A 25,903-nucleotide genomic window follows, 5' to 3' on the forward strand; every position below is an offset into this window, starting at 1 on the left:
TTATTAAATTATTGTGGTTCTTCCTTTCTCCTCCCCAAAGCAAAACTATCTGATGGTTGGCCCCGCAACTGGACCTTCATTTGGAAAGATCTAAAATTGTTTCTATCTTGCATGATCATCTGTTGAGAACTTGGTATATTAATCATCGCTTGCCTCTACCAAACATTATTTTTAAAGCTATCATACTCCTTTACAAATGGTTAGTTGGGGTCTCTGCTGGCAATTATTGCTGGGGATGTGGTAAATGTTTTGGCTCACTTTCGCTCTTATTTTACGTCTGTGAGTGTATGCCTGAATCTTGGCACAGTTTCCCTCTCTGCTTAATTTAGGACTTGATATAGAGTTTGGCAAACAGGATACTCCGTCACAAACAAGGCAGATATCCAGCGATGTTCAGCTTGTACATAACATTCCTCCAAAAATCCCCAGACATTTTCATACTTAAGTAGAGCGAATATACACTGATATTTACATTGATGTTTCAATCATTTCAATGTTAGAATGTTGTTCAACCAAGTGTCGGCCTCTGGCTTACCTCTCGCCTTCCACAACCTAACTTTAAAAAAATGTTTGTTACAATTGAATTAAAGCCTGTGGCACTTGGCAGACGAAGCACCTGTCATGTTTATTACGGTGTAATTCCATTCCCCAACCCCTAAAGGCCCTTAGTTACTAAACTGGATTTTAAGGTCTCTGCTTTTCTTCAACGAGACAACTCACTTGTTCTCACTGGTCCATCAACAATTACAGAGCTCTTATTTAGAGCTGTAATGGTTTAATGGAGGACTACATGTATTTAACTGGATTTGCTATACTTTTCCATCATAAGTATGTAACTTGCACCCAAAAATTCAGTTACATCATAGTCAGGACAGGGACGTAATTTCCTGAGCATAAAATAGAAGCACCAAGGGGCTAGAACTTTAGCGCTTCAGCTGTGGCCTCTCGGAGGCTTCTTGGTCTGAGACTGCCTGATGAAAATAAACAGGGGGAAATCTTAACAGAGCGCGGGGAAGTTGTGGAGGGCGCGAGAGGGGGGATTGACCATCAGTAATTGGCAAAATAAATAAGTCTGACTCTAATGTGCCAGTGCATGAAAACACAGGACTTCACAGAATGTTAACATGCCCTAAATAAACAAACGGTGTTTATCAGATTAAACCCTGCCCTATTGACTTTGACATTTGTGTGGAAACAAAAGTGGTGAAAATATTGATTTCTTTGTTAAATGCCCGTAGTAGATTAAGACTTGAATGTTACAGATGGCTTGATGATTAAGTACGCTTTTCAGTCTTTCATGCATTCCCATGCAAGCCCCTCCTGGATGGGGGAGGGATACACCATACAGCCAAATGTATGAGTTGAAACAATATTATTCCTTTGGGCGGAATCAAAGCCCTGTGTGTATATTTTAATGAATTGCTATTGTTAGGTTAGGCAGACTGCTGCGCTGTCAAGCCAGACCTACATATTACAGTCCGGGACAGGTGCAAGACACACCTCTGTCTGTGAAATCCGTGAGGAGTGAAGGATTAGTTTACAGCTGAATAAATGGAGGCCAAAGAAACAAAATCGGTATCCACATATGTGAGGCTGGTTCCTAATAGCATGAACTATATTTTGTAAATGGTTTTATTCCTGTTAAATTAATAATTTATAGAAGACATTCCGATACAAATTATTAATGTAAATTATATTTCTGGTCCGTGGGCCATGATTGTGTTATTTTTTTATGGTAAATATTCAACAAAGTATGTACTAATAAAGGATTGTTTTCATTGCTGCCAAAGTGAGTTAACTTTTTCTTCTTGATTTCTTTTTGTCACAGAGCACTTTTGTTAGGTCTCGCCAGTAACCACGTTTTGAAGGAGGTATCTTTGGACCTTAGCAGCTGTGAGGTAAGGAAAGGGCCATGTCCTAGCAGGGTGGGCTGAGCATAGTTTTGACAGGAGGTCAGTCAGTTGCACGTGGCACACTCCTTAGCAATCGTTTGAGCAGAGGTTTCCTAAGTTGTACAATAAAATGTTATAAAATGCCTGATGAAAATACTGGGCAGGTTGTTATCTGTTTCAACAATCCTGGTGTGAATTTTTCATTTACTAAACGTAATGCTGATTTTTTAAAACAAAAAAGCAAAGTTGTCTGGGCATGTGTTTACCTCCTGCACAGGCTTCATGAAACGCTTACAACTGCCGCTTTATTTGCTGTACTGTTTGCTTGGCTGTCTATTAAGCTTCTGCCACCAATTAATCTCCTTGTGCTGACCCCCCTTCACCACTGTTTTTTGAATTTCATTTTTTGCACTTATGCCACCATTTAATCTCCTCATGCCGCCTGCCACCCTTCAACCCCTCCCCCCTCCCACAACCCTGCTTTTTTAAATGTATTATTTTATTGCTCTATTGCATGAACTCGACCTAATTGGATCAGAGAGCTCTAGATGACCACCAGTTAAATTACAGATAGACACATTAATTTTACAGGCACAGGGAGATTAAATGATATGCGCGCAATCACAGGATGTTGAGCTGACGCCGAGACTCAAACCTGGTTCCCCAGCTTCAAGGTCGGCTGCTGGAGGAGTTTGCCAGCGTATGGTGTGATGGTACCCCCTGGACAGGTCTGCGTGTTGGCACACTGTGTGCTCTCTCCAGTGAGAAGAATGGCCTGAGGCTGGAGGAGGGGGCAAAAAATTTGAACCAAGTCTCTAACCAGGCCAACGGGCAATGGCCCTGCACTCCCACTGGTAGTCCCAGTATCGGAATGTTACTTCTGCTGGATTGTCCTTCGCATTCTTCCACTCTCACCGCAAGTGTCCTCATTCTATCTTGGAGGTCGCGAATAGCCAGGTGGTTGGCAGTGGATTGCGGTTGTAGTTCGACTAGTGTCTTCTCTCCTTTCATGGCCCTGTCCATGAGCTTACACTGATCATCATGAAGGAAACTCAGCTCCACCGCCAAGGAGCCGATCTTGTTCTCTGTGGAGGTCTGGGATTGTTCGATTACTGCGAGGATCTTGTTCAACTTCTCATTTGTGGGCGTAGAGGAACACTGCGTGACATCAAGCATTGAAGTCGACAGCACCAGTGCTGTTAATATACAGTGGCAGGTGCCTGGAAGGGCAGGGCCAATCTCAAGTGACCCATCTCAGGAGGGACAGTAGTGACGGCCAGGATCCAGTCAGGAGACGAGTGCATCTGTCAGTGTCCAGCTTCTTTAGCAAGGCCTGCTGGCTCAATAGCTGGCGGAAGTAGGCATCGTGGAGCTGTCGTTGCCGTGAGTGGCAGCATAGCATGGCAGGCAAGGCATGGGTCCCCTGGGCAGCAGTGATTGGATGAGGGTAGTAATAGAGGCCTCCTTAACCTGCGAGATGGTGCAAGTTTAGGACGGATGACAGATGTCGAACTCCTGATGGTCTGGGCTACATAGTGAGCACCCAGAGCAGTGCCCACTAGATGGTTTGCCTTAGTCCTGACCAGTTGGTGCGCTCTTTAAAGCTCCCCAGGAATGCTGTATTCGGTCTAGAGCATGGCCTCATCTTCACGGAGAGAACGGGAGTGGAGGGGTTCCGCAGGTCAGCGGTGCTGGCTTCTCGGCTGCTGCAACTGCCAGGCCGGGACGTTGTGGGTGGGCTGCAGTCGCAGTGGTCCCCAGCTGTGTTGGTCTAGGCCCCCAGATAGGGGTCCGGAAGCAGGATGGCAGCCCCCACCATCCAGCCTGCCGCTAGGGGTGATGGTGGCACACACCAGGCAGAAGCACCTACAGTATAAACTTGGCAGGATCGTCATTCTTCGATTAACTTCCGGACCACCCTTCCCTTATCCCTAGTGGGCTGTGTGGCTATTTTGAAAATGGTGCTGCTGCCGCGATCTCTCTCTTCCATTCTGTATTTTTTTGACAGTCTTCCCCGGGTGGTGTTTAGGCAGTTGCATTCCTTGCTTACATCCTTACTATGGCCGAAGAGTCGCAGTAGGGAGGTGAGGTACTTAATATACCTGCAGTTAGAGGAGGGGGTCTGGTAGTCCCGAATGTGGAGGAATAATATCTAGCTTCCCAGATGCAACACGTTGAACATTGGCTGATGATGGGGAGCAACTGGGAGAAGATGATATTGCAGTGCACAGTTTGCACCTTCTCCCTCCCTCAGATACTGATGGCGGGGGGCACTGGCCAGGTGTTGTACCTCATTAAGCAGACTCCATCCTTGTTGGAGCATATAGTGAAAGCAGTGTTGAAATGGGCCCCCTTTGCTAGGGGTTTTGTGTTCTGAGACCTGCTGGCCTTCAGGGCGCTTGCGGACTACACAGATTGTCTGTGAGGTGGGAGAAGGTTGTGAGTTCCTGGGGGATCTCTACCCCAATGAGAAATGTATTTCATTTCCTGGCGCACCAAGCAGTTTTGGCGTGGAAGCTGGGCCGTTTCTTCAATAAGCTAGTCTTTCAGCTATAACTAAAACATATTCTGTGGCATGCTAGGCCTGGCAGAAGGGTGACACTTGATTTCCTCGTTCTAAAAAAGCTATGACGATTGACTGGACGTGCACTCTCTTCTCCATGTGAGGAGGGTGGGGTGGGATAGTGACCTGGGACTGCACCTTGAGGAGGCATAATGGGGGAGGATGAGTGCGTTGGTGAAATCCGTATCATCTAAGGCCTGGTTTAAACTCACCCATTTTCATTTTCTTCACTGTACATACATAATACCCTTACTCCTACATTAAAAGGGATCAGAACAAGCCTACTGGCTTGCCCCTGATGTCATCACCGGCTGGCTTGTTCGTTGCATCTGGCCTGGGAGTGCACACTGGTACAGGCACTCTGAGTGAGAGTGATGGCTAGGACGGAGGTGGCAGTGCCCATACTGTGTTCCCTTCAGCCTACTGTCGGCTTGCTGGGTGACAATCGTAGGCCACCGACCCAGAAAATGACTTTTAAATTCCTACACTTATGGTTGCTGCTGGCTAAGAGGTGAGTTGCAATCACATGGAAGGGACAGGCGGGTCCTAGTTTGGAGTGCTGGGTGGGAGATGTGACTGGGCAGAGGAGGTACGATTGAGGAAGTGTAGACATGATAAGGTGGAGGATGACATTGAGGAGTGGGGGGGAACTACTGAGTGAGTTTCTTGACCCTCGGAGAGCCCGGTTGTCCTAAACTGCGGGTGATGCGGGCTCTCCCTACTGGAATGAGGTTTGAATGTTATTGCTGTACCCGGTTTCGCAATACATGGTCCATATGAATCACCTGATGCCCTGTACCTGAGTATTTGATTATTATCTTACATGTTCTATGTTAATCCGTCTATGCTTGTGACCTGTATACTCAATCTCTCTGTGATGTGTTTATTGATGGCTATTGTTAAAATGTTCTTTGTTCTTCTGATTCGCACCTGAAAATACTCCTTAAAGGATGTCTATAAAAAATATATATGTTAAAGGATTTGTAGAGCACATGGCTGCCCAAATAGGGCATCCAAGCATTAAAGATCTAACAGCCCAAAGCTATGGACACAAAGAAAACGAGCCTGCCTTTATTTCCTAAAATCTGCCGCTTTAGAGCTCTGGCATTGATGGAGCAGATTGTTCCAGAGTTTTGGAGCTAAGTAGCTAAAGGAACGTCCAAACTGCATGACTCTTCTGAATCTAGGGACCTGAACCTGCTCCGGTCCAAAGACCTTAGCGCCCACTAAGGAATATAGGGCCCGATGTATCAAGCGGTTGCCCGTTCGCAAACGGGCCGATTCGGTGCTAGCGGGAAAACGACTTTTGGGATGTATCATCCCTAAAGGCAATTGCAAAATAGGGATCACAAGGTTTGCGATTAGCTATTTTGTGAATGCATTTAGAGAATCGCAATTTGCGATTCTCTAAATGCAATGCAGGAAGCGCTTTTTAAATTGTGACCCTGCTTTAAGGAATCGCAGTTTACCACCAACTTCACGTTGGTGGTAAATTGCAAATCTTTAGAAAAATATACAATTTTGCATTTTTCTGAGTGCCATTTGGTGCACATACATGCCCTTAGGCCATGTATGTGCGCCACATGTGCTCACATGCATATTTCAGGGGCACCCTTTCACACTTGAAATTGCATGCGCAATCTGCGAGTACCTATTGGGTACTCGCAAATTGGGCATACAATTTCCATTCATTCCTATGGGCCTTGTTTTGTTTTTTTCATTATTTTTGTTTAGAAAAAATATATATATATATCTTATTGGTGAGTTGGGTGAACCTCATCAAATTAAAGAAAAAACACTGGCTAAAATAAAAAGAACATGTTTTGGTCTCCAAAAACACACCTTGTAATAGATGTGCCTGCCACTGAAGGGAACTACAATGTGTGCAGACGTGTTCTTTATAAGTCTGGCCTACTGTCCCATGCTGTTTATCATAGTGGGCGAAAGAAAAATATGAATAACACAACAATGGCCTAATGAAAGAAGAGGGCAAGCTGACATACCCCATATGTATATATTTTATAAAATACCTTTTAGTGAACTTAAAAGTTCTTGGCTGACGCCTGTTCTATAAGCTATTCCCACACTTAAATGGAACATAATCTTTAGAGAGCTACTAATACAAGACCTCATTATAAATGCAGAGAAACACAATTCCCTCCCTAAAATTCAGTGTATGTGTAAAGCTCCACTTACGCCTGTGAATACATGTTGTCTAGAGATTTTTAATAAAATATGTAAAAACAAAACATAATAATAATTGGTATTGTTTTTATAGTGCTGAATGCCAGGGCTGACTTTTTTTTTTACAGTATCTTAGCTCTGTAAATCACATATGTCTGTATCTATTTCAAGGTACTCGTATTACACAAAAGAAGGCGGAGTCTGTCTTTACAGGATTGTCATTTGATAATTAGGCAGATTTATTCAATTGTCAATCTGACATTCAGTTTAGACCAGGAGATCTGCATCTCTCTTAGGCAAGAAGGTGAATTACATTATTAACTATGTTGTTTATGCGGGGATTTTGTGCTCTCCCCTAAAGACAGTGGAGATGCAGAGGTTCATCAATGGCTGGTAAATACTACTTGAGCCCGCTTTCCCTTTGTCTTTCTCTATAAGGAATGCTTTAACATCATTATAGTCTTTCTATCTCGAAAATACTGATTCGTAAAGACCACCTCTCTTATTATAGACCCTGGCCCTTCAACTAGTCAAGGCCCTTTAATAACTTGCATCAATTTCTGTAGTGGACTTTAATGCTATATTGGCCCACTTCATATAAAAACGTTTAATCCTTTGATGCTTATTCTTGACCCTATGCATTGGGCAACATTTATGACACTTTATCTAGAGATGGAACCCAGGCAAATCAAAAATTCTTGTAGGTTTCCCGGTTTAAGCCTGCTTCCGTTAGCATTCAATGTGAACATTTTCTTCACAGTAAACAATCGACAGGCATAAGATCAGGAAAAAGTCGGAGTTGTCCAATATTGTTTTTTTCCTTGTTTTGCTTTTGCTTCACATAGAAAAGAATCTCTTTTAGTACAGGCCCTTTAAAAAAATAATGCTATTCTGCGAAATTTCTTCAAGGATGAATCTTTTCAAACGAGCATGCTGCTGGTGCTCCCACTTACCCGGGTGTTCCAAAATCAACTCTACTTAATGTTGATTTTACCTCATGCCTCTTTCTGCCCGCAGCCTACCCTTCCTGTCTCTTTACCTCACTGCTGCTGGTTCTTTTTCATCACTGCTTCCGCCCTTTTACTTTTTTTCCCGTCTGCTTCTGTTACATCTACTCTCTCTTTTTAGCCTTACTGTCTTTTGCTTTGGTCTGAATTTCTGAGGATGAAATATAAATCCCAAACCCCAAGAATGAGGTCCACCAGAACAAAATAAATACTGCATTTATACCTACCTTTTTGTGGTGTAGGTTTAGCAGTGCAATAAATGTGATACTATCAATGGGAATATATTTGAATACCCACAAAGTTGGAACTGTGTTGGGTTTTCACATCTGTTTTTTTTTTTTAAATGTACTTTATAGTTTATGGAGACCCTGGCCGTAGGGCATTGGAGCGCTGAACAAAAACATATAGCTTACCGTGCAATATGGATGGGGATTCTAGCTTATGCATTCTGAAGCTTGGAGACAGCAGTTGCTGTATGTAGGCTACATAGGATCAGAACAGCATGACAAACTGCATTTCTTTCACGGGCGTAGATTATGGTAGAGGAAAAACAACATATAACATTGTACAATGACACATAAGAGCTGGAATAGCTTGGAAAGAGGGAACATTAGAAATTCTTGTGGTCAGTAAGGTTAGTGGAGAGTAAGAGGAGAAAAACATTAAAATCACAATTTGTTTTTGAGCGTTCCAGATTTTTAGATCATAACAAAATCAGTGTTTTGTAAAAGTCGCTGGAGTTGCAAAATACCGTGACCTTTACGTGAGATGTAGATTCCCTGCGGTGTCTTTTGTCTCGGCCAGTAATCTTTACTGGGTAAAGTCAGTTTCTGTGGGCAGTGCGTCGCAGGCATTCCTCCTCTGCGAGCATTTAATCTCAGAGGACGCCCACACAGCCTTCAACAAAGGAACAGGGTGTTTTCCATTTTGCAACTAAACCTGACAGAGATGCACTTTCGGGTCTCTTACTATTTTTCTGGGTGCATCCTTCTTTATTGTGCTCTTTGCCTTATCACCGCTTTTGTTGTTCAAGATTTAAAAGAAAGTCCGCAATCCGTGGTTGTCGAAAACTCAGTTACATTTGTCATACTTGTGTCAATCGGGCACCTTATAAGTGGCAAAGATCTGCTTTTCCAAAGCTGAATGCAAAACATTTACCCATCAAAACAGTGTAAAAAAATCCACTTAAATACGCACTCCCACAAACATGTCGCCAAATGTACTCCAGGAAGAAGCAGTTTTTGACATGTGCTCCAATCTCCACACATGCTCTCAATGCTTTTGGATTCACGTTAGCCTGGCTGATGAAGGATCATGCCCCACCGGTCCCAGGATGCTTGTTTCCAGTCCAGGGAGGACCTGTTCTGGCAGTTCAGGCTGGACTGTTCCCATGGGGAACAGGGTCAAGACTGATGTGTATGGCTGGGTTTAAAGTGGAACAGCATGGGGAGCAAAACAAATCCGATGGATTTTATTGCAAATCTCTCTACTGGGGTGAATGTTTGACATTGTTCAACATTCTGTCCTTCATTTGTGCTTTTTGCATTCAGCCTTGGTGGGCCTTAGGTCGTTATAATGTACTTATTCCCACTGCAAGTGGAATCTATTCTCATGTTTTGTTTTATGCACATTCCGCAATCTCTTTTGTTCAAGTGTTCGGGATTGGAGCAAGTACAGCATATCTGGGATAGCACGGCTAAATATTACCACCCGGTACTCCAAACTCTGCAGTCCATTAAATGAAAGAAGACGTACTCTGCTCATCTACTCATAAGTTGGTCGGGAGATAAAATGTGAATAAGCAAGCCATTTATTAGGCAGTCGATGGATCTATATTTGGTATGTAGGTCTATGTGTGGGCGTGTGATTACCATAATAGTGACCATTTATGTGGCATACATCTCAATCGTTTTTGACACTTAAGGGTTTATTTAAATTTTGGTAGGTGGCCTGCCGGGTACGCGTAGAGTTGTGCTTCACTCCCCTTGTGAACGCCAGCCCTCCGTACTTAAAGAACCACGAAACAGAGCAACGAACTGTGAATTTGGTAGACGGGACATTCATCAAAGTCAAAATGACCGCGAATTTATTGGGGTCATATACTACCCAATGTAACAGTGATAATTTTATCAACCATAGAAAAATGAAAGATTCAGTTACTACCTGCAGGAACTTAAAAGTATGATTTATAGGTTACATAAATCTGTTTTCAGCGGTGCGTAATCCATTAGGCTACTCTGCCAGGGTTGGAGATGGTGACAGCAGCTTACACAGGGGTCTTGGTAGCAAAGACGGAAACCCAAACAAAGACGGAAACACAGTGGACCATCTTACTATCTTAGAATCCTCTATCCTGAAGGTTACACACTGTGCCCTGCAGCTGGTATTTTAACCCTCTAAAACTATTGTATGATGAATCATATCTGTGACCTGAAGATCACACACATATTTCTGCCTCAAGTGAAGTAGCTACCAAAGCTATTTTAAATAATGACCCTTGTTGGAGACTCACATATTTGTCCGGCTAGTGCCTTGATTCCACGTTAACTCATATTAAGGTGAGCCAGAAGAGATTTACTATCACATTTCTTCTTGTTTTCAGTTTCTTTGACAGCAGAATTTGCAAAATAATATTTTATAATTTCACCACCACAGGCGGTACATTTTTTTGCCCTTCATGACTCCATCTCACTGCACTTCACCCTAATTTCTGCTACCTTCTGGCCCTATTTCCCATAATATATATTATTTCATTTCAGTTAGGAAGGTTGGTCTTCGCAGAAATAATTCTATTCAAGTACTTTCCCTACATCCCATTTGTAGGTGGCAGAAATATATTAAGAATTACAATGTTTTACATTATACCAAACTGTTTCATGCCTGTATGTGTACCTATGGATAACATGCTGTGCTGCATTACATCTGATTAATGTTATATTTGTGTCTGTATTCACTGCTCTTATCTGCTCTCCTCTTTCCCTTGCTGCCTTGCTAAGCTTGGTCACTGTGTAAGTACACCTGGCTTACTTTGCTAATCTTCTGGCTTCTAAAAACTGGTGTTATTTTGAATGTATCAGCATCACACTATTCCTTTTATAGTATATGCAATTGTAGGTTTAAGGGGAGAACACTAGGATAGAAGTCATGATTCCTTATTGGCTAGTTTTCCTGACTACCTGATTACGCAGGAGACTAGTGGACAGCAGCTGGGCACATGAATTTCAATTGTAAAGAGGAGGGGGTGGGTGGCTACAGATAGGGTTTATATGGTGAGTGGTTTTCATTTTACACATCTACCTCTTGAGAATTTGTTTTGTAACTTTGGGGCCTTACCTTCTAGCTAAATGACCAACAACTCTTTGAAATAAGTCACCAATATGTTCCCTCGGGAAACAGCCTTTACACCGAGGCTCAGACCACGCTGTGCCTTCACAGTGCGGTCCGAATTACAGATGCGTCTTTACAACGCATTCGTTTACCACGCAAGTTGTTTCAAAGTCTTTCATTTAGGAAAGCGTTGTTGGTTTGATATTGGAATTCAAGTCCAATACTTTCCCTGCTGTTTCACACATTGGAGTTGGAATAATAAATTATAATATTGCAATTCTAGCCTTTCCTTAAGGCAAGTCATTGTAATAACTTGCATGGCAGCGGAATGCTTTGTAAAGGAGCATTTGTTGTTTGGACTGCGTTATTAAGGCAGGCGCCATTAACGCCTGTGTGGTTCTGACATACAACCTTTTCACTCAGATGTCACATCAGGCGGTGCCTAGTCCACGGCTGGTTGAGGACAAGGTGTGGCCCTGTGCTTACAATGTCCATTGTAGTTGGATCTTTGAGGTTTGAGTTTTAGTTCTGGCTTGGACACTTTACTTCACTGCCTTAAGTTCACTAATTTGGGATTTCTTCGTAATGAGATGACCACATTTACAGGTTATATAACACTGGACTTTGCATTTAATTATTTGCTAAAAACAACTGCTAATCAAATGACCTTTGAGATGGACCTAACTACTTTTAATTAATACACAGATCTTTGTCACAACAGAATCCGATCAGTTTGAATTTTGATAAACATGTTAAACAATGCTTGATATAAAATGTATCCATGATTACACATAGTAATTTGTAGTATGTGTAGTCAAAACATTTCATTCACAGCAGATGTGATATTTGCCCACCAGCCCAGTTCAGATGGTACTTGCCTGAGTCTAGTACTCAGGTTAATTAATGCTAGACATTAACTTGTTGTCCATGCCTTGTGTTTTTTTTATTTTTAGAGTTTTACATAGCGCGAACTAGACGCGAAGATATCAGGTACCAGACCGCTATACATGAGCACAAGTTTCGTTACAGAAGGACGCATTAATTTTTGTTAAGCATGTGGAGATTAAGTGATTTGCCCAGAATCACGGGATGTTGAGCGTTATTGCCGAGGCTCGAACCTGGTACCCCAGCTTCGAGGTTGACTGCTCTATCCATAAGGTTACATCCTCTCCTTCAAAATAATGATACTCTTTGACAAAACTTACCATGTAAGTTGTCATTTTTGAAAACATAGGCCAATTTCAAATATTTTAGCGTATAGTCAGGGTAAGTTTGTTTTTACAGAATAACTGAACTGTGCAGTATTGGTAGCAAACTAGATAGCAGTTAAGGGAAAAAGGCAGCAATATTTTGCAGCCTATTTGCATATTTCTTTAGTCTTTAACTGGCTCATCTTTGGCAGACATTGCAAGCCATTATGGGTTTTGTGACGGTGTTGAGGTCTGGTCGTGGGGTCTTCTTTTAGGGACCTACTAGTTGGGCAGTGTAAGTTCCTGGGCCTAATAGTGCAAATTCAGTTGATTATGGGTTGTTTTATCCAATGGTCAATCTGTCTGGTGATATTCTAGCCATCTATTATTGTGCATGGCAGCCTTGTCAAGGGGGCGATATTGCTTCCTTTTTCATTTCAAAATGAGTTGCAATAGTAATAATAAAGGCTAATATTAGTGATGATTATGTTAGTGTGGGTGGTATTTACAGCTGTTGTGTCCTATCTAAATCCTACTCTTATTATAAACCTTAGAAGTCTAAAAGGCTATGTTATCTAACCAGGTTTGCAGATACCATTGAGCTGTCTGACTGGTGCATGCATACCCATCATGAAGGCATACAAAGACCATTCCACACAAATATTGGGGGTACTCTCTGCTTCAGGACTGATGGAGCCAGAGTATGGTCATTTGTCAAAGTGCCCCTTCTGATTGGGATTGCACGGTAACTATCGCAACTATTGCAGGCAGTTTTTTGCTGCAAGGTCTGTACTTAGTTTAGGGCAGAGGAGTGATGCTGGGGAATCTGTTCTAGTTCTTTTTCAAGTCGTGTTTAAGCATAAGATGTGATCACACCCAAAGGTGGAATCTTCTGGTTAATCCGTCTAATATTGTGACTAATCAATGAGGCAAGTTGCAATCAAAGAACATGTTCTAAAGTATCTGGTCATCTTCTAAGGAATACTATTCAGATTCCCAATGCCTTCCCAACCGGGCAGTGTCAGTCTGGTGCATTTATCCATAGTCATAACCGAAGCATATATACATGGAGAGAGGGATATATAAGGGACTTGAGATGGCAGCTTGATTGCCTGAGGTGCATTTATTTGTTGTTAATAGAAACAGTTTTCCAGTCTGACTGGTGGGGGTGGTACTACCATATTGGGCTATGGAAGGAGTCCACGGAATAAATAGCAAAGCTGTTTATTCATTGCACAGAAGCACACATACATTTCAAGCTCTTGCCTGCACCAATGACTGCATACAGTAGGTGATGCTCTTTGGACAGGGATATGGAATTCAATAAAATATCTACTTGTCCATAGGACAGGTAGCTTCATAAATCATTTTGTCCTGTAACAACATCGAATTGTTCCTTTGGTGCCTTGTAGTGTGGTGACAAATAATGGCAACAATCTCATTATATAAGAGCTCTGATAATAGCCTCTCTGATTATGCCACAGCTCATACCATAGTAGGTTTTGAATCCTAGCAAATCCCTTATTTTGCCATCTTTCTGCTGATCTACATACTGGGGCTAGAGGGAGTGGTAGGCAATAGTTCCTCATGGTTGGAATGCCTTTTCGAGTCTGTTTAAACCTACTAACTTGCATGTTTTGTTGGTTTTCATCAGCCCGTCTCAAATATTTTCCCATACAGGAAAAGGTTAGAAATGTAATCCTGACAGGGGCAGAAGAAAAACTTCTAGAGTTTGGGGTAAAGTAATTGGTGACAATGTGAACTTTTTACCGCTCAACAGATTTTCGCATGAGCAAATCTACGCTTGCATATTTGCTCGCGCTAAAATACAGCTCGCAAATATTTTCTAGGAGTAAGATTTCCTGACCTACTTCTGTAAATTCTTGTGAATTTGTGAAAGCCGTAAATCTGCACTAATGCAAGGACATATACCATGGGTGCACTTCTATGACTTTTCTGGGCCCCTACTTAAGTCTGGCATTATCTTAGACCTTTTGTTTTTTATTAAATATCAGGCTCTCTCTCTATCTACTGCTGGCTTCTGTGGTAAATAAATAAATAATACCTCTATTTTTGACTGGATTTAATAATAACAGATAGCTCAATAAATAAGAGTCAAGATTCGAGGCAGTAGGAGTTTGCAGGTTTAATACAGCATAAAGGACAGGAACAGGACAACCTGCACGGGCAAGATCTGGAATGGCTAGCTAGCACACTTTAATAACAGGGCACAAGCATATATATACTTAAACAAAATACATGATGTTCAATACAATAGGCGTAGCAGTGGGCAGGGCCTGTAGCAGTCGCGAAAGATAAGGCTGAAAGTAGGTGTAGCAAGAGGCGTGAACAGGGCGTATACATAGACATGTGATGTAAACGTAACAGAATATGTCATAAATGGGGCGGAAACATGGAGGGGGCTACCTAAGGAGCCGGGACCTCTAACCTAGTGGTGCGCGCAAACTGACAATGACGTGTTACTAGGGAGAAGCTGGGGGCTATGACTTCTGCGCTAGAAGGAGAGACTGAAGTCTGGAGAGTCAGAGCGACATGTACCTAAACGCTATCTAGTATCTGATGTTTAGAGAACATATTGATAGAATCCAAAAGTTATCAGGGTAAAGGCTAACAGATTCTAAGACTGGTGCATGCATTATTCTACATGTAGTGCGTGTTGAGGAATATTAAATGACCATTAATACAGTATTTCTCTTACATGGAGACATAAAGGCTAGACGATGACTGAAACTATTGATGCGATTCAGTAGCTTAGGAATGCAGGGAAGGAGAGCTAGGCTGATAACTAGAATCATAACATACTCTTGGCAGACTGGCAGGCAGAGCCAGGCCGAGCCGGGCACTGTGAGGCAGGAAGTAAGTGAAGGGTCAGGGATACAGGTGGGGGCTGTATCGCTCCTCAGCGAGGGTTCAGGAGACAGGAGCTGAATCTGAGTCCGGGCCCTTTTGAGGCCTAGAAACGGGGATTTTTACAATGAAATAACGTGCACACTGAGAAACGTGGCAACGTAACTTTACATAGGCTTAATATTCGTAGCTTTCACGAGAACTGGAAACTGGCATACTAGAGATGGACACAACTGTAATTGCGTCTTTAATCGATCATGGGGAATACATATGCATATTAATCATGCACACATAACATAAGATGGGGAACACGTAGGGACACAGAACATGGCAAAATTTACTTTTCCACATTCCCTCCTTGTCACTACGTTTCCATCAGGAAACATCAATATTCATGAAATCATCTATCATTCCATACAGTATCATTTGCTCGTCTCGAATTGTCTTGGAACGGGATCTAGGACGGGACTTGGGACTAGGAATACAAGAGGTAGCACAAATGCCGCAAATCGCAGGGCCACATTGTATACAGAGGCAGCAACTGAATATGATCGCTACTGCAATACCTAGAAATGACAATACTTTCCATCCCCAGGCGGAAATTATACTCCAAAACCAACCGGACCATGTCCAGGTGCCTGGATTCTGGTGTAACTGATGGGCAATTTTATGAAGTCTGGTTATAGCTGAATAAACAGACGGCGCGTTATTAGGAATGAAAATGCAGCAACTAGATCCGATGACTCTACACGCTCCTCCTCTATCGGCCAGTATGACGTCAAGAACGAGACGATTTTGGAGCACGACAAATCTCATAGCAGATTGCTCTTCCGTTAAGTTACCTAGGGCAGAGGCAGTCTCATTCACTACTGCTTCAAGGGTTCTGGTTAATCTACGTATTAACTTACTATTCTGGATAGGTCCTATAAAGAAGAAGAATCCTTTATTGAAATCTGTATACTGTTCTAGAGCAGTTTCAGTTTGATCGACAATTGGGGACTCGATCCCCCTTCTATGTCTGACGTGTACTAGATGTGCGTTTCTATGATAATCAGATGGGGCTAGAAAAACTGGTGGCAGTAGGAAGGCAATGTAACATGTTCCATCCCAATCGAGGGGCAGACGAACATATGCGGTCTGACCACAAACAAAATAAGAATGACGTGAGGCTTTGAAAATAGATTTCCCACTGTCACTAAACTCGACAATAGTAGTACAATCACTGTGTCCTACATGTACGGAACCATTATTTCTGACACATAATTCGCCTTTGACTGGTAGTACTGAAATGGCAGGTAAGTCTGGAGTAGGATCACACTGGACATTCAGAACCATGAAATTCGAAGAATAATTACCCAAATTATAAACCTCATTTTCTAGATCTAACCCTGTTCTGTGGGGAAGACCTTGCTTGTCTGGAAAACATGTACTGTTCAGAAGGGACATATCTGTTGTGGATGACGTTAACATGGACCAGGCTCCACATGAACCGTTATGTGAAAATGGATAAGGAAACAGTGGCAGAACTCCCTTCGGTGTCTGGAAAGGGGGGAGTCGACCACACACCCAACAATTAGTAGCATTGCTGGTCTGGTGTGAATAGTGTAGCATACGGATAAATGAATTGTTGCGCATAGCAAGACGATAGGATAGTTCATGAGGAGGCAGATCACTAAACGTGTGCTCTACTGTAGCATTAGAAGACTTATTTACATGAGAAATTGGAAAACATAAATGAAATGCATAACTCGTGCAGGTAACCATTAGGCTGAAAAATAATATGAAACTTAGAAAAGCGATACATCGGATTGAGTTTTGACTAACTCTCTCACTATGGGGGTCTATCTCATACATGTCAGATACCTGTCTAACCGTTTCACCTAGGGGAGGACTTAGACAATTAAACTGGCTGACTTATTTTACTAGACCGGAGCTTCAACTTATACTCCTGCTGCGGAGTTTTCTCTAACAGGGGAGGCTTTGAATCAATGTCATTTGCGGGACAGTCCTTAAGAATAGTATCTGTAGAAGTGTTATTTAAAGTTTTAGGTCTTAGTCCGTGAAATTTCTTGACGTGAGACAGATGCACCCACCCCTTTCTGCCTTCCAACTTGACGGCAGTGCGGGTGGCCAAGAGAACTAACTTCGGCTCCTTCCAGCGAGGCTCCAGCGGACTTGAACTATCAAAATTCCGGACGAGAACCAAGCTTCCTGGAACGATTTCATGTGGTTTCACCTCGGTATTGTCTGGAAATGCGGCGGCAACCTGTGAACAACAAGAGTGTAGGGCAGACATCAAGGAAGCTAGGTAATCTGTCAGCATATTACTGGAAACATCTGTAATACTTCGGGGTCTAGGTGTACCCCACATGTTCGGGGGGCGGCCGAATACGACCTCATAAGGGGACAGACCTGATCTGGAGTGTGCGACCATGCGCATATAGAACAGAGCGACTGGCAAGGCAACTAACCAGTCTACACCTTTTTCTTGACAGATTTTGGCAATGCGGATTTTCAAGGTTTGATTATGTCTCTCTACGAGACCGGCTGCTTCTGGATGGCGTACACAATGGAACTTCCACTGGTACCCTAACAAAAGGGAAACGTGCTTCATGAGTTCAGATGAGAATGGCTGGCCGTTATCAGAATATACGACCCTTGGGAGTCCATAACGGGGGAAATATTCACGAACCAACTGCTTGGCAGTGGTCGCGGCTGTGTAATCTGGGACTGGATATGCCTCTGTCCACCTGGACAAAGCGCATACAACTACAAGGACATACTTGAAACCTCGACATCGCTCCATCTGAATATAATCCATCTGGAGGACTTCAAAAGGGTGGTCAGGGGGCTGGAATCCACCTTGTTCCACCGGGACACTTTTACCTGGATTGAACTGGCAACATATCATACAGGTACGGACTTTCTGCTTGGCTGCAGCTCGTAAATGCTTGTTGAACCAAATGTTCTGGATACTGTCTAACATGGCTTTTTCTCCTAAGTGTGCTGGACTATGTGCGGTATTGATAATGACTTGAACCATTGAGTCGGGGAGAAACCATGTGGCTTTTCCCTTCGTCAACCATCCTTGATCTGTCTGGACCCCTCCTTGTTCGGACCATTTCTTGATTTCTTCGGGAGTAGCATGTAACTGGATATCTATGACATCTTGAGTAGGGTCCTTAACTGTCATACAAGTAGTCTGTTCTAGAGTGGATGTCGGTGTCTTGTTAACTGGTATGTCTGGTGTCTGTGCTGTAAGCTTGGCTGTTCGGTCTGCTAGATCATTACCTTGAGAAATAATGTCAGTAACTTTAGTATGTGCTTTGCACTTCATGATAGCGATAGATGTCGGTAAATGTATTGCATCTAACAGAGCTTGAATAAGGAGACCATGCTGAATCTTGGTTCCATGAGAAGTCATGAAACCTCTCTCCTGCCAGAGCACTCCGAAGTCGTGTACAACTCCGAATGCGTAACGTGAATCTGTGTATATGTTTACTTTCAGGTTCTTGGCACGTATGCAGGCTTGGGTCAGAGCAACTAGCTCTGCTGCTTGAGCGGACAGGGTGTCAATACGGTGTGTTTCAATAACTTCAGTGTCAGTAGTCACTGCATACGCGGCTACTAGTTCTCCTGTACTGGTTCTCATACATGAACCATCCACATAAAGTGTCAGGTCGGGATCAGGTAATGGAATATCTGTCAGGTCTTGTCTCGGCTTAGTCATGGTTGTAACTACTTCCACACAGTCATGTGTGGCAGGATTTGAAGTAACTGACGGTAACAGTGTAGCAGGATTTAGAACGTTGCAGCGTCTGATTTCTATGTGTGGCTGGAACAGTGTCAGTTCATAACCTGTTAAACGTGCAATTGTCAAGTGCTGAGTCTGTGTTCGGTTTAAAAGAACTTCCACGGAATGTGAAACTTGTACTGTCAGGGAGTGTCCTAATACTATGGAATCACTTTGTCTGATAGCTAGAGCTGTGGCTGCAACTGACTTGAGGCACGCAGGCAGAGCCTGGGCTACTGGATCTAGTGTGCTCGAAAAATAAGCACAGGGCTTGTATTGTCCTGCTTGATCTTGTGTGAGAACAGATAATGCAGTACCATCACGTTCTGTGACAAAAAGTGTAAAAGGCTTACTGTAGTTCGGTGTAGCTAGAACAGGTGCTTGGCATAAGGCTTTCTTTAACTCATTGAAACTAAGTGTATGTTCAGATGTCCAAGGGAGGACAGTCGATACGGCTGCCTCCTGTGTCGTTAACTGTATCAGTGGCTTGGCTAGAAATGCATACTGAGGAATCCATTGTCTGCAATAAGAAGTAAGGCCGATAAAAGCACGCACCTCCTTCTGTGTCTTGGGCTGAGGAAGACTCGCTATTAACTGGATACGGTCGGGTGTCAACTGCCTACCCCACTTGGACAGTAAGTGGCCTAAGTAGATCACTTGCTGGACACAGAACTGGAGCTTCGAAGGGGACACCTTGTGCCCCATCTCGGCTAGGAAATACAGGACTGTAAGTGATGCTCGCTCGCAAGCACGTTCAGAACGGGCTGTGATCAGTAGATCATCGACATACTGGAGCAGGGCAGTGTCAGCTGGCATGTGAATATTGTCTAGTTGTCTCTTAAGTGCTTGACTGTAAATGCTAGGACTTTCTGTGAAACCTTGAGGAGCTCGTGTGAATTTATAGCTCCTTCCATTTAAACAAAAACCGAAAAGGTACTGGCTGTCTGGATGAATGGGGACACTGAAAAATGCATTCTTGAGGTCGATTACTGTAAAAAATATTGCCTCAGAATCAATGGCTGTCAATAGAGATGAGATATCTGGAACAACTGGATACTGGGGGATAATACATTTATTGAGTTCTCGAAGGTCAATCACTAATCGATATACTGGGGGTGCATTTGGATCAGTACGTTTCATGACTGGAATGATAGGAGAATTACATACATTGGAGTCAGTTTCTACAACTACTCCTTGAGCCATGAGCTCGTCAATAATTTTGGATAAGGCTGCTACAGCCTCAGGTGGCAATCTATACTGTCTGATTCGTGGCAAGACTATACCTTGCTTGAGAGTCACACGATGGGGTGTGATTTGCATGAAGCCAACATCAGTTGGACCTTGCGCCCATAGATGCTGCGGGACATTAGACAATCTCGGGTCAAAATCTCGTAATACATAGTGACCCTTGAAGTCACGTAAAAACAAACGTATTCCCTCTGGGGAACAACTAATAACTGCACCTAATTCTTTCAATGTCTTAATGCCTAACAAATTTTCTGGACATGACTTCGTAAGCAATAGATCAGTAGTTCGGGACAATGGACCTACTTCTAGAGTAACTGGCTTTGATATCTCGTTTACAATAGGCTTTCCTGAAAATCCAAGGGAAACATTTCTAGAGCCTGAGAGCGGAGCCCCTGGAACCTCGTCGTGGCTTATAGTAGTCCTACTTGCCCCTGTATCAATCAGAAACTTTCTGTCTTTCCCTAATACTTGACTGTGAACATAGGGACCCTCTTGATCTACAGGAATCTCGATGAGAGGCAAGCCTACCTCCCTCTCTAGGCTGTTTCATGAATACGCTTGATACTCTGGATACTCTGTCTGAGCATACTGGTACATCTGCTGTGTAACATGCTGAGTTGCAGCGATAGGCTGCGGTGCTGGAACTGTCTGTTGTACATTCTGTGGCTGAGAAGTCTGTGAAACTTGTTCTTGTCTAGGCGGACGTGGTCTTTCTTTAGTTTTACCAGTGGCTATATTGTGTTTCAGAACTGCACACTCGTTTATAAAATGACCTGGCTGTTTACAGTAATTGCATGTCCCTTTAACGGGAGCTGCAGGATGACTGGCTTGATGCGGACCCCTCTTCTGACTGTCTTGAGGAACAGATTGTGCAACTAGTACTTTCATTTTCGTGTCTTTCATACGTTTCCTTTCGTGTTCTTGCTCTTCTCTGATTCTATTCTGGTGATACTGAAGCATCTGTAACATCTGGGACGGGGTACTAGCTTGCCATGTACTTTCGACTTTCAAAACTCGATTCTTAACTTGTGGACTTGAATTCTCGACTAATTTAGTAACAAAAAGATGAGGGTATGACTCACTACTCGACTTGAGACCACTGTTTATGATAAAACATTTCTCAAATCTAGAATAAAAATCACTAGTGTCTTCGTCTTGTTTCTGTTTACTGGCTGCGATTGCATCCCAGTCTTCCTTTTTAGTGGCTAATAATGTAGGTAAAACTTGTATTAATAATTCTGGTAATTCTTTGCATTTGTCTCCAAGACCGGTACCTCGTACTCGTATCTTATCTTCAGCTTCTAAAGCTGTCCAATCGATCTTTTTCTCTCCCACCTCCCAATCTTTTTCCTTGAGTTTTTCGTATACCCCTGCGGGCAACAGGACTTTTAACATTTTAATAATATCTGGATACGTGTATTCTCCCATACGGAGCATGTCTTTTAATTCTCGGTTGAACCCTGCTGGATCTTTGTCGTGACAGGGAATTAATTTCTTCATCTCTAAGAGTTCCATCTTGGTAACTGGGGTGTAAACAAATACTCGTTGCATTTCACCATCTGGTGTCCTGACTGGGTGTACTTCTCGTAACGGATGCTGTCTATCTATGTAAAACGGTTTACTTTCTGGAGGTGAGACATGAACAAAATGTGGGTTCAGAAACATACTATATTTGTGGCGCTGTTCTAGAATGACACTAATTAAATCGGTACCTAAACCTTTCCATCTATACTGGAGTAACTCGTTCAGGATATCATGTAACGGACCTGGATCAGAATGTTGACCCTCATACAGCGTAATGAGGTGCTGGGTCATATACATACCCACCAGTCGCTGCTCGGCTGGGGGCAATTTCAGAAACATTTGTGCCACTATTTCGTCTGGAAAAGTGGTAGAATCGGTAGCCCATCGGACTGCTGATCGGGCTAGTTCTTGTTCATGCATGGTACTTAACTCACTATAACCGATTCGTGATTTCAGAATGTGATCGGTAGCTTGAAATACTTGCTCTAGAGAACCTTGTTCTGGGGCTGGATGATGAACAGTTTTCTTGTGTTCTAGGCGTAAATGTCGGTCTGGGAATTTAGATTTACCTACATACGCTATTCTGGCGGTATTCTCATCCTCTACCTCTTCAGTAGAAGAGTCATTTTCTTTCTCGCTTCCTAGAGCTTCTTTGCGTTGTTCGTGTAACCTTATTATTTCTTTACGTATTTTCTTGTACATACTCTCTATACTATTGAGTGTCTTGTGCTTACCCTCGGCTATATTATCACTCCACTTTGTCAGAATTTTCATTTCGTTTGGATCTTTAGTCGGGGAATCTTGTTCCCTAATTAAACAATTGATCAGAAACTTTAATAGCATGAACTGGATCTCGGATTTCCTGAGAGACATGACTTCACCAATACTTTCTGGATCTTGTCCTGTACGGATGAAACGATACATTCTGTCTAGATCTTCTTTCATATTCGGTAGGGTGACCAAATACTCGGACACCTGTCTTATACGTACGGAATATATAACCATACTATCCTCGCCTGGGACTGGATCATAACAGCATTCAGTAAGAAGTCGTCTGATTTCTGCAATAGACTTGTATTTGGGCGTACGCTTTAACGCACGTTCATGTAACTCGACTGCTCCTAAACGTCTACTTGGCGGCGGGGTACCAGGAGGACCTCCTCCCGCGGCCCCTATACTGGAATCGTCGACTGATACTCTTCGTGCTGGCAGAGTAACTGATGTGGCGGGAATTTGTACTACGGGCTGGACCGGGGGTACCGTAACAGGTACTGCAACAGGTGCCCCGGTGGCTGGAAGACCATGAATTACATTATTTACAGGAGCTGGCGGAACAGGATTTGCATATTCTGGGACTGTGTCGTCCAAATAGGACGAGATAAAAATATCAGCTGCGGTCGGTTTGTGACGTAGCTTGGTCGGAACTAAAGGTGGTGGAAAATTACTGGATGCCTCCAGGGTTGCTTTTGGCAAGCCCTCGGCAAGAAGAGGATACATACCCTTAATGAGGGCATTTCTCTGTCTGTCTGACTGTTCGGTTTTAACTCGTTCACCTATTTCGATCAATTCCCTTTCTTGGGCTCTTTCTAAGGATTCTCTACTTAGTTCTGACTTTCTGATTTCTTTTTCGGTTCTTTTAAGAGATTCTTTGCGCCATAACTCTATGGCATCTTTCTGTGACTGTCTGGCTTTCTTTTTCCACAATACTTCCTCTACTCGCATGATGCACTCGGCATCCCATGTACCCGATACGGGCCATCTATACTTTTCTTCTAACTGTTTGGTGTACTCCACCCATAAATCTAGATATAATATGGCACTTATGCCATGCTTTTGATACATAAAATGACCTGGACTGTCCCTAGGCGGGACAGGAACTGCTTCTTCTAACAGACCTTTTCTAGTTTTTAACTGACGTAACTTGAAAAACAGCGGCATGACTGAACTGGAGTCTAGACACAATACAATACACAATGAACACAATAATGACTTGAGACTGATCACTCATACCACGACATTAAAATACATGAATGACATTTAAGATAACAGTTCGGACAAAATACTACCTGGAATACTGAAAACAGAATACATGAATTTCTCGAGAACAGAACGGACTAGAACAGAAACTAGATGCACTGCTAAAACAGTACGAAACTTACCGGTCTCATAAAGAGACACGTCAGGACCCGCATCCACCTAAGTGGACACTTCGTGTTGGATCTGTGTACCCCAAACCCACGGACCAGAGACAATGCAATTGACCCTGTCTAGATACTACCCCAGCAACGGTACTCACCGGGCAGCAAGAACGGAAGGCCTCGGACTGGACTGGACTGCTACGACGCCGGACGGACGAACTTCGGACTTCTGTTACGGGTGGGCCTCCGGGTACCTCGGACCTTGGACTCTCGGCTTGGGCTCTGGTCGGGACTCGCCGCGTTCCTCCACCGCCTCGTCTGGATGCTGGACCGCAACCTCCGTCTCCTCCGTGGGCCTGAGGGATACTTGAAGCAGAAATATCTGCACGTGCACGGTATGGTTCCGTCACGGCTGCAGAGGATCAGGGGGCTTGCGTGGCTTCACCTGCGCGTGGGGAAAGGGCAAGTCCCTGTTCGGGCGCCATTATGTGGTAAATAAATAATACCTCTATTTTTGACTGGATTTAATAATAACAGATAGCTCAATAAATAAGAGTCAAGATTCGAGGTAGTAGGAGTTTGCAGGTTTAATACAGCATAAAGGACAGGAACAGGACAACCTGCACGGGCAAGATCTGGAATGGCTAGCTAGCACACTTTAATAACAGGGCACAAGCATATATATACTTAAACAAAATACATGATGTTCAATACAATAGGCGTAGCAGTGGGCAGGGCCTGTAGCAGTCGCGAAAGATAAGGCTGAAAGTAGGTGTAGCAAGAGGCGTGAACAGGGCGTATACATAGACATGTGATGTAAACGTAACAGAATATGTCATAAATGGGGCGGAAACATGGAGGGGGCTACCTAAGGAGCCGGGACCTCTAACCTAGTGGTGCGCGCAAACTGACAATGACGTGTTACTAGGGAGAAGCTGGGGGCTATGACTTCTGCGCTAGAAGGAGAGACTGAAGTCTGGAGAGTCAGAGCGACATGTACCTAAACGCTATCTAGTATCTGATGTTTAGAGAACATATTGATAGAATCCAAAAGTTATCAGGGTAAAGGCTAACAGATTCTAAGACTGGTGCATGCATTATTCTACATGTAGTGCGTGTTGAGGAATATTAAATTACCATTAATACAGTATTTCTCTTACATGGAGACGTAAAGGCTAGACGATGACTGAAACTATTGATGCGATTCAGTAGCTTAGGAATGCAGGGAAGGAGAGCTAGGCTGATAACTAGAATCATAACATACTCTTGGCAGACTGGCAGGCAGAGCCAGGCCGAGCCGGGCACTGTGAGGCAGGAAGTAAGTGAAGGGTCAGGGATACAGGTGGGGGCTGTATCGCTCCTCAGCGAGGGTTCAGGAGACAGGAGCTGAATCTGAGTCCGGGCCCTTTTGAGGCCTAGAAACGGGGATTTTTACAATGAAATAACGTGCACACTGAGAAACGTGGCAACGTAACTTTACATAGGCTTAATATTCGTAGCTTTCACGAGAACTGGAAACTGGCATACTAGAGATGGACACAACTGTAATTGCGTCTTTAATCGATCATGGGGAATACATATGCATATTAATCATGCACACATAACATAAGATGGGGAACACGTAGGGACACAGAACATGGCAAAATTTACTTTTCCACACTTCACTATGAGTGACTGCATTCTGCTGTTTCACAAGGAGCATATCAGCACGCAAACTAGTCTTGTTCAGTGCTAGGTACTACTGTGGCAATGTGTGGTTTTTAAGACCAAAAATATTTTTGCTTTTGCCAACATTTGTTATAATGATGAGGGTCGAGCAGCTCCCACAACAATAAAGGTATACAAAAACCATGTTAAAATAAGACATGCATTGACAAAACCAAAAAGCTGACCTACAAGGTCTTACCTGCTTGTTTATTTTCATGGTTTCTATACATTGTTTTTGAAACTGGTTACACTGATTTTCCATTATGAATATTTTTGGGAAATACTAGCATGCATCAACAGTAAATGATGCTTCAAAGAAATGGTACCTAAAATTTCACAGTAGTTTAGCAAACCTTTTTTTCCTAGTTGCATTTTTTTTAATGAACATTTAATTTTGAAAGCGAAGAATCATCAATCTTGCTCTCAAGCTTTTGCATATATTTGCATCTAATCAGAACACAT

At 43.1% G+C, this 25,903-nt stretch overlaps 1 protein-coding gene across 2 annotated transcripts in view; it reads left to right on the plus strand.

The window, feature by feature from the left end:
* The window catches only part of CARMIL1 (capping protein regulator and myosin 1 linker 1), a 1,033,060-nt gene that overhangs the window by 654,756 nt on the left and 352,401 nt on the right, over window positions 1-25,903 (plus strand). For both annotated transcript variants that reach the window (XM_078687906.1, XM_078687907.1), the window contains exon 17: window positions 1,829-1,898. In XM_078687906.1, coding sequence (XP_078544032.1) covers window positions 1,829-1,898 — 70 coding nt within the window. The remainder of the gene's footprint in view (window positions 1-1,828; window positions 1,899-25,903) is intronic.

This window comes from Lissotriton helveticus, chromosome 4_1, assembly GCF_964261635.1.
Source record: "Lissotriton helveticus chromosome 4_1, aLisHel1.1, whole genome shotgun sequence".
In the NCBI taxonomy this organism is placed as follows: Eukaryota; Metazoa; Chordata; class Amphibia; order Caudata; family Salamandridae; genus Lissotriton; species Lissotriton helveticus.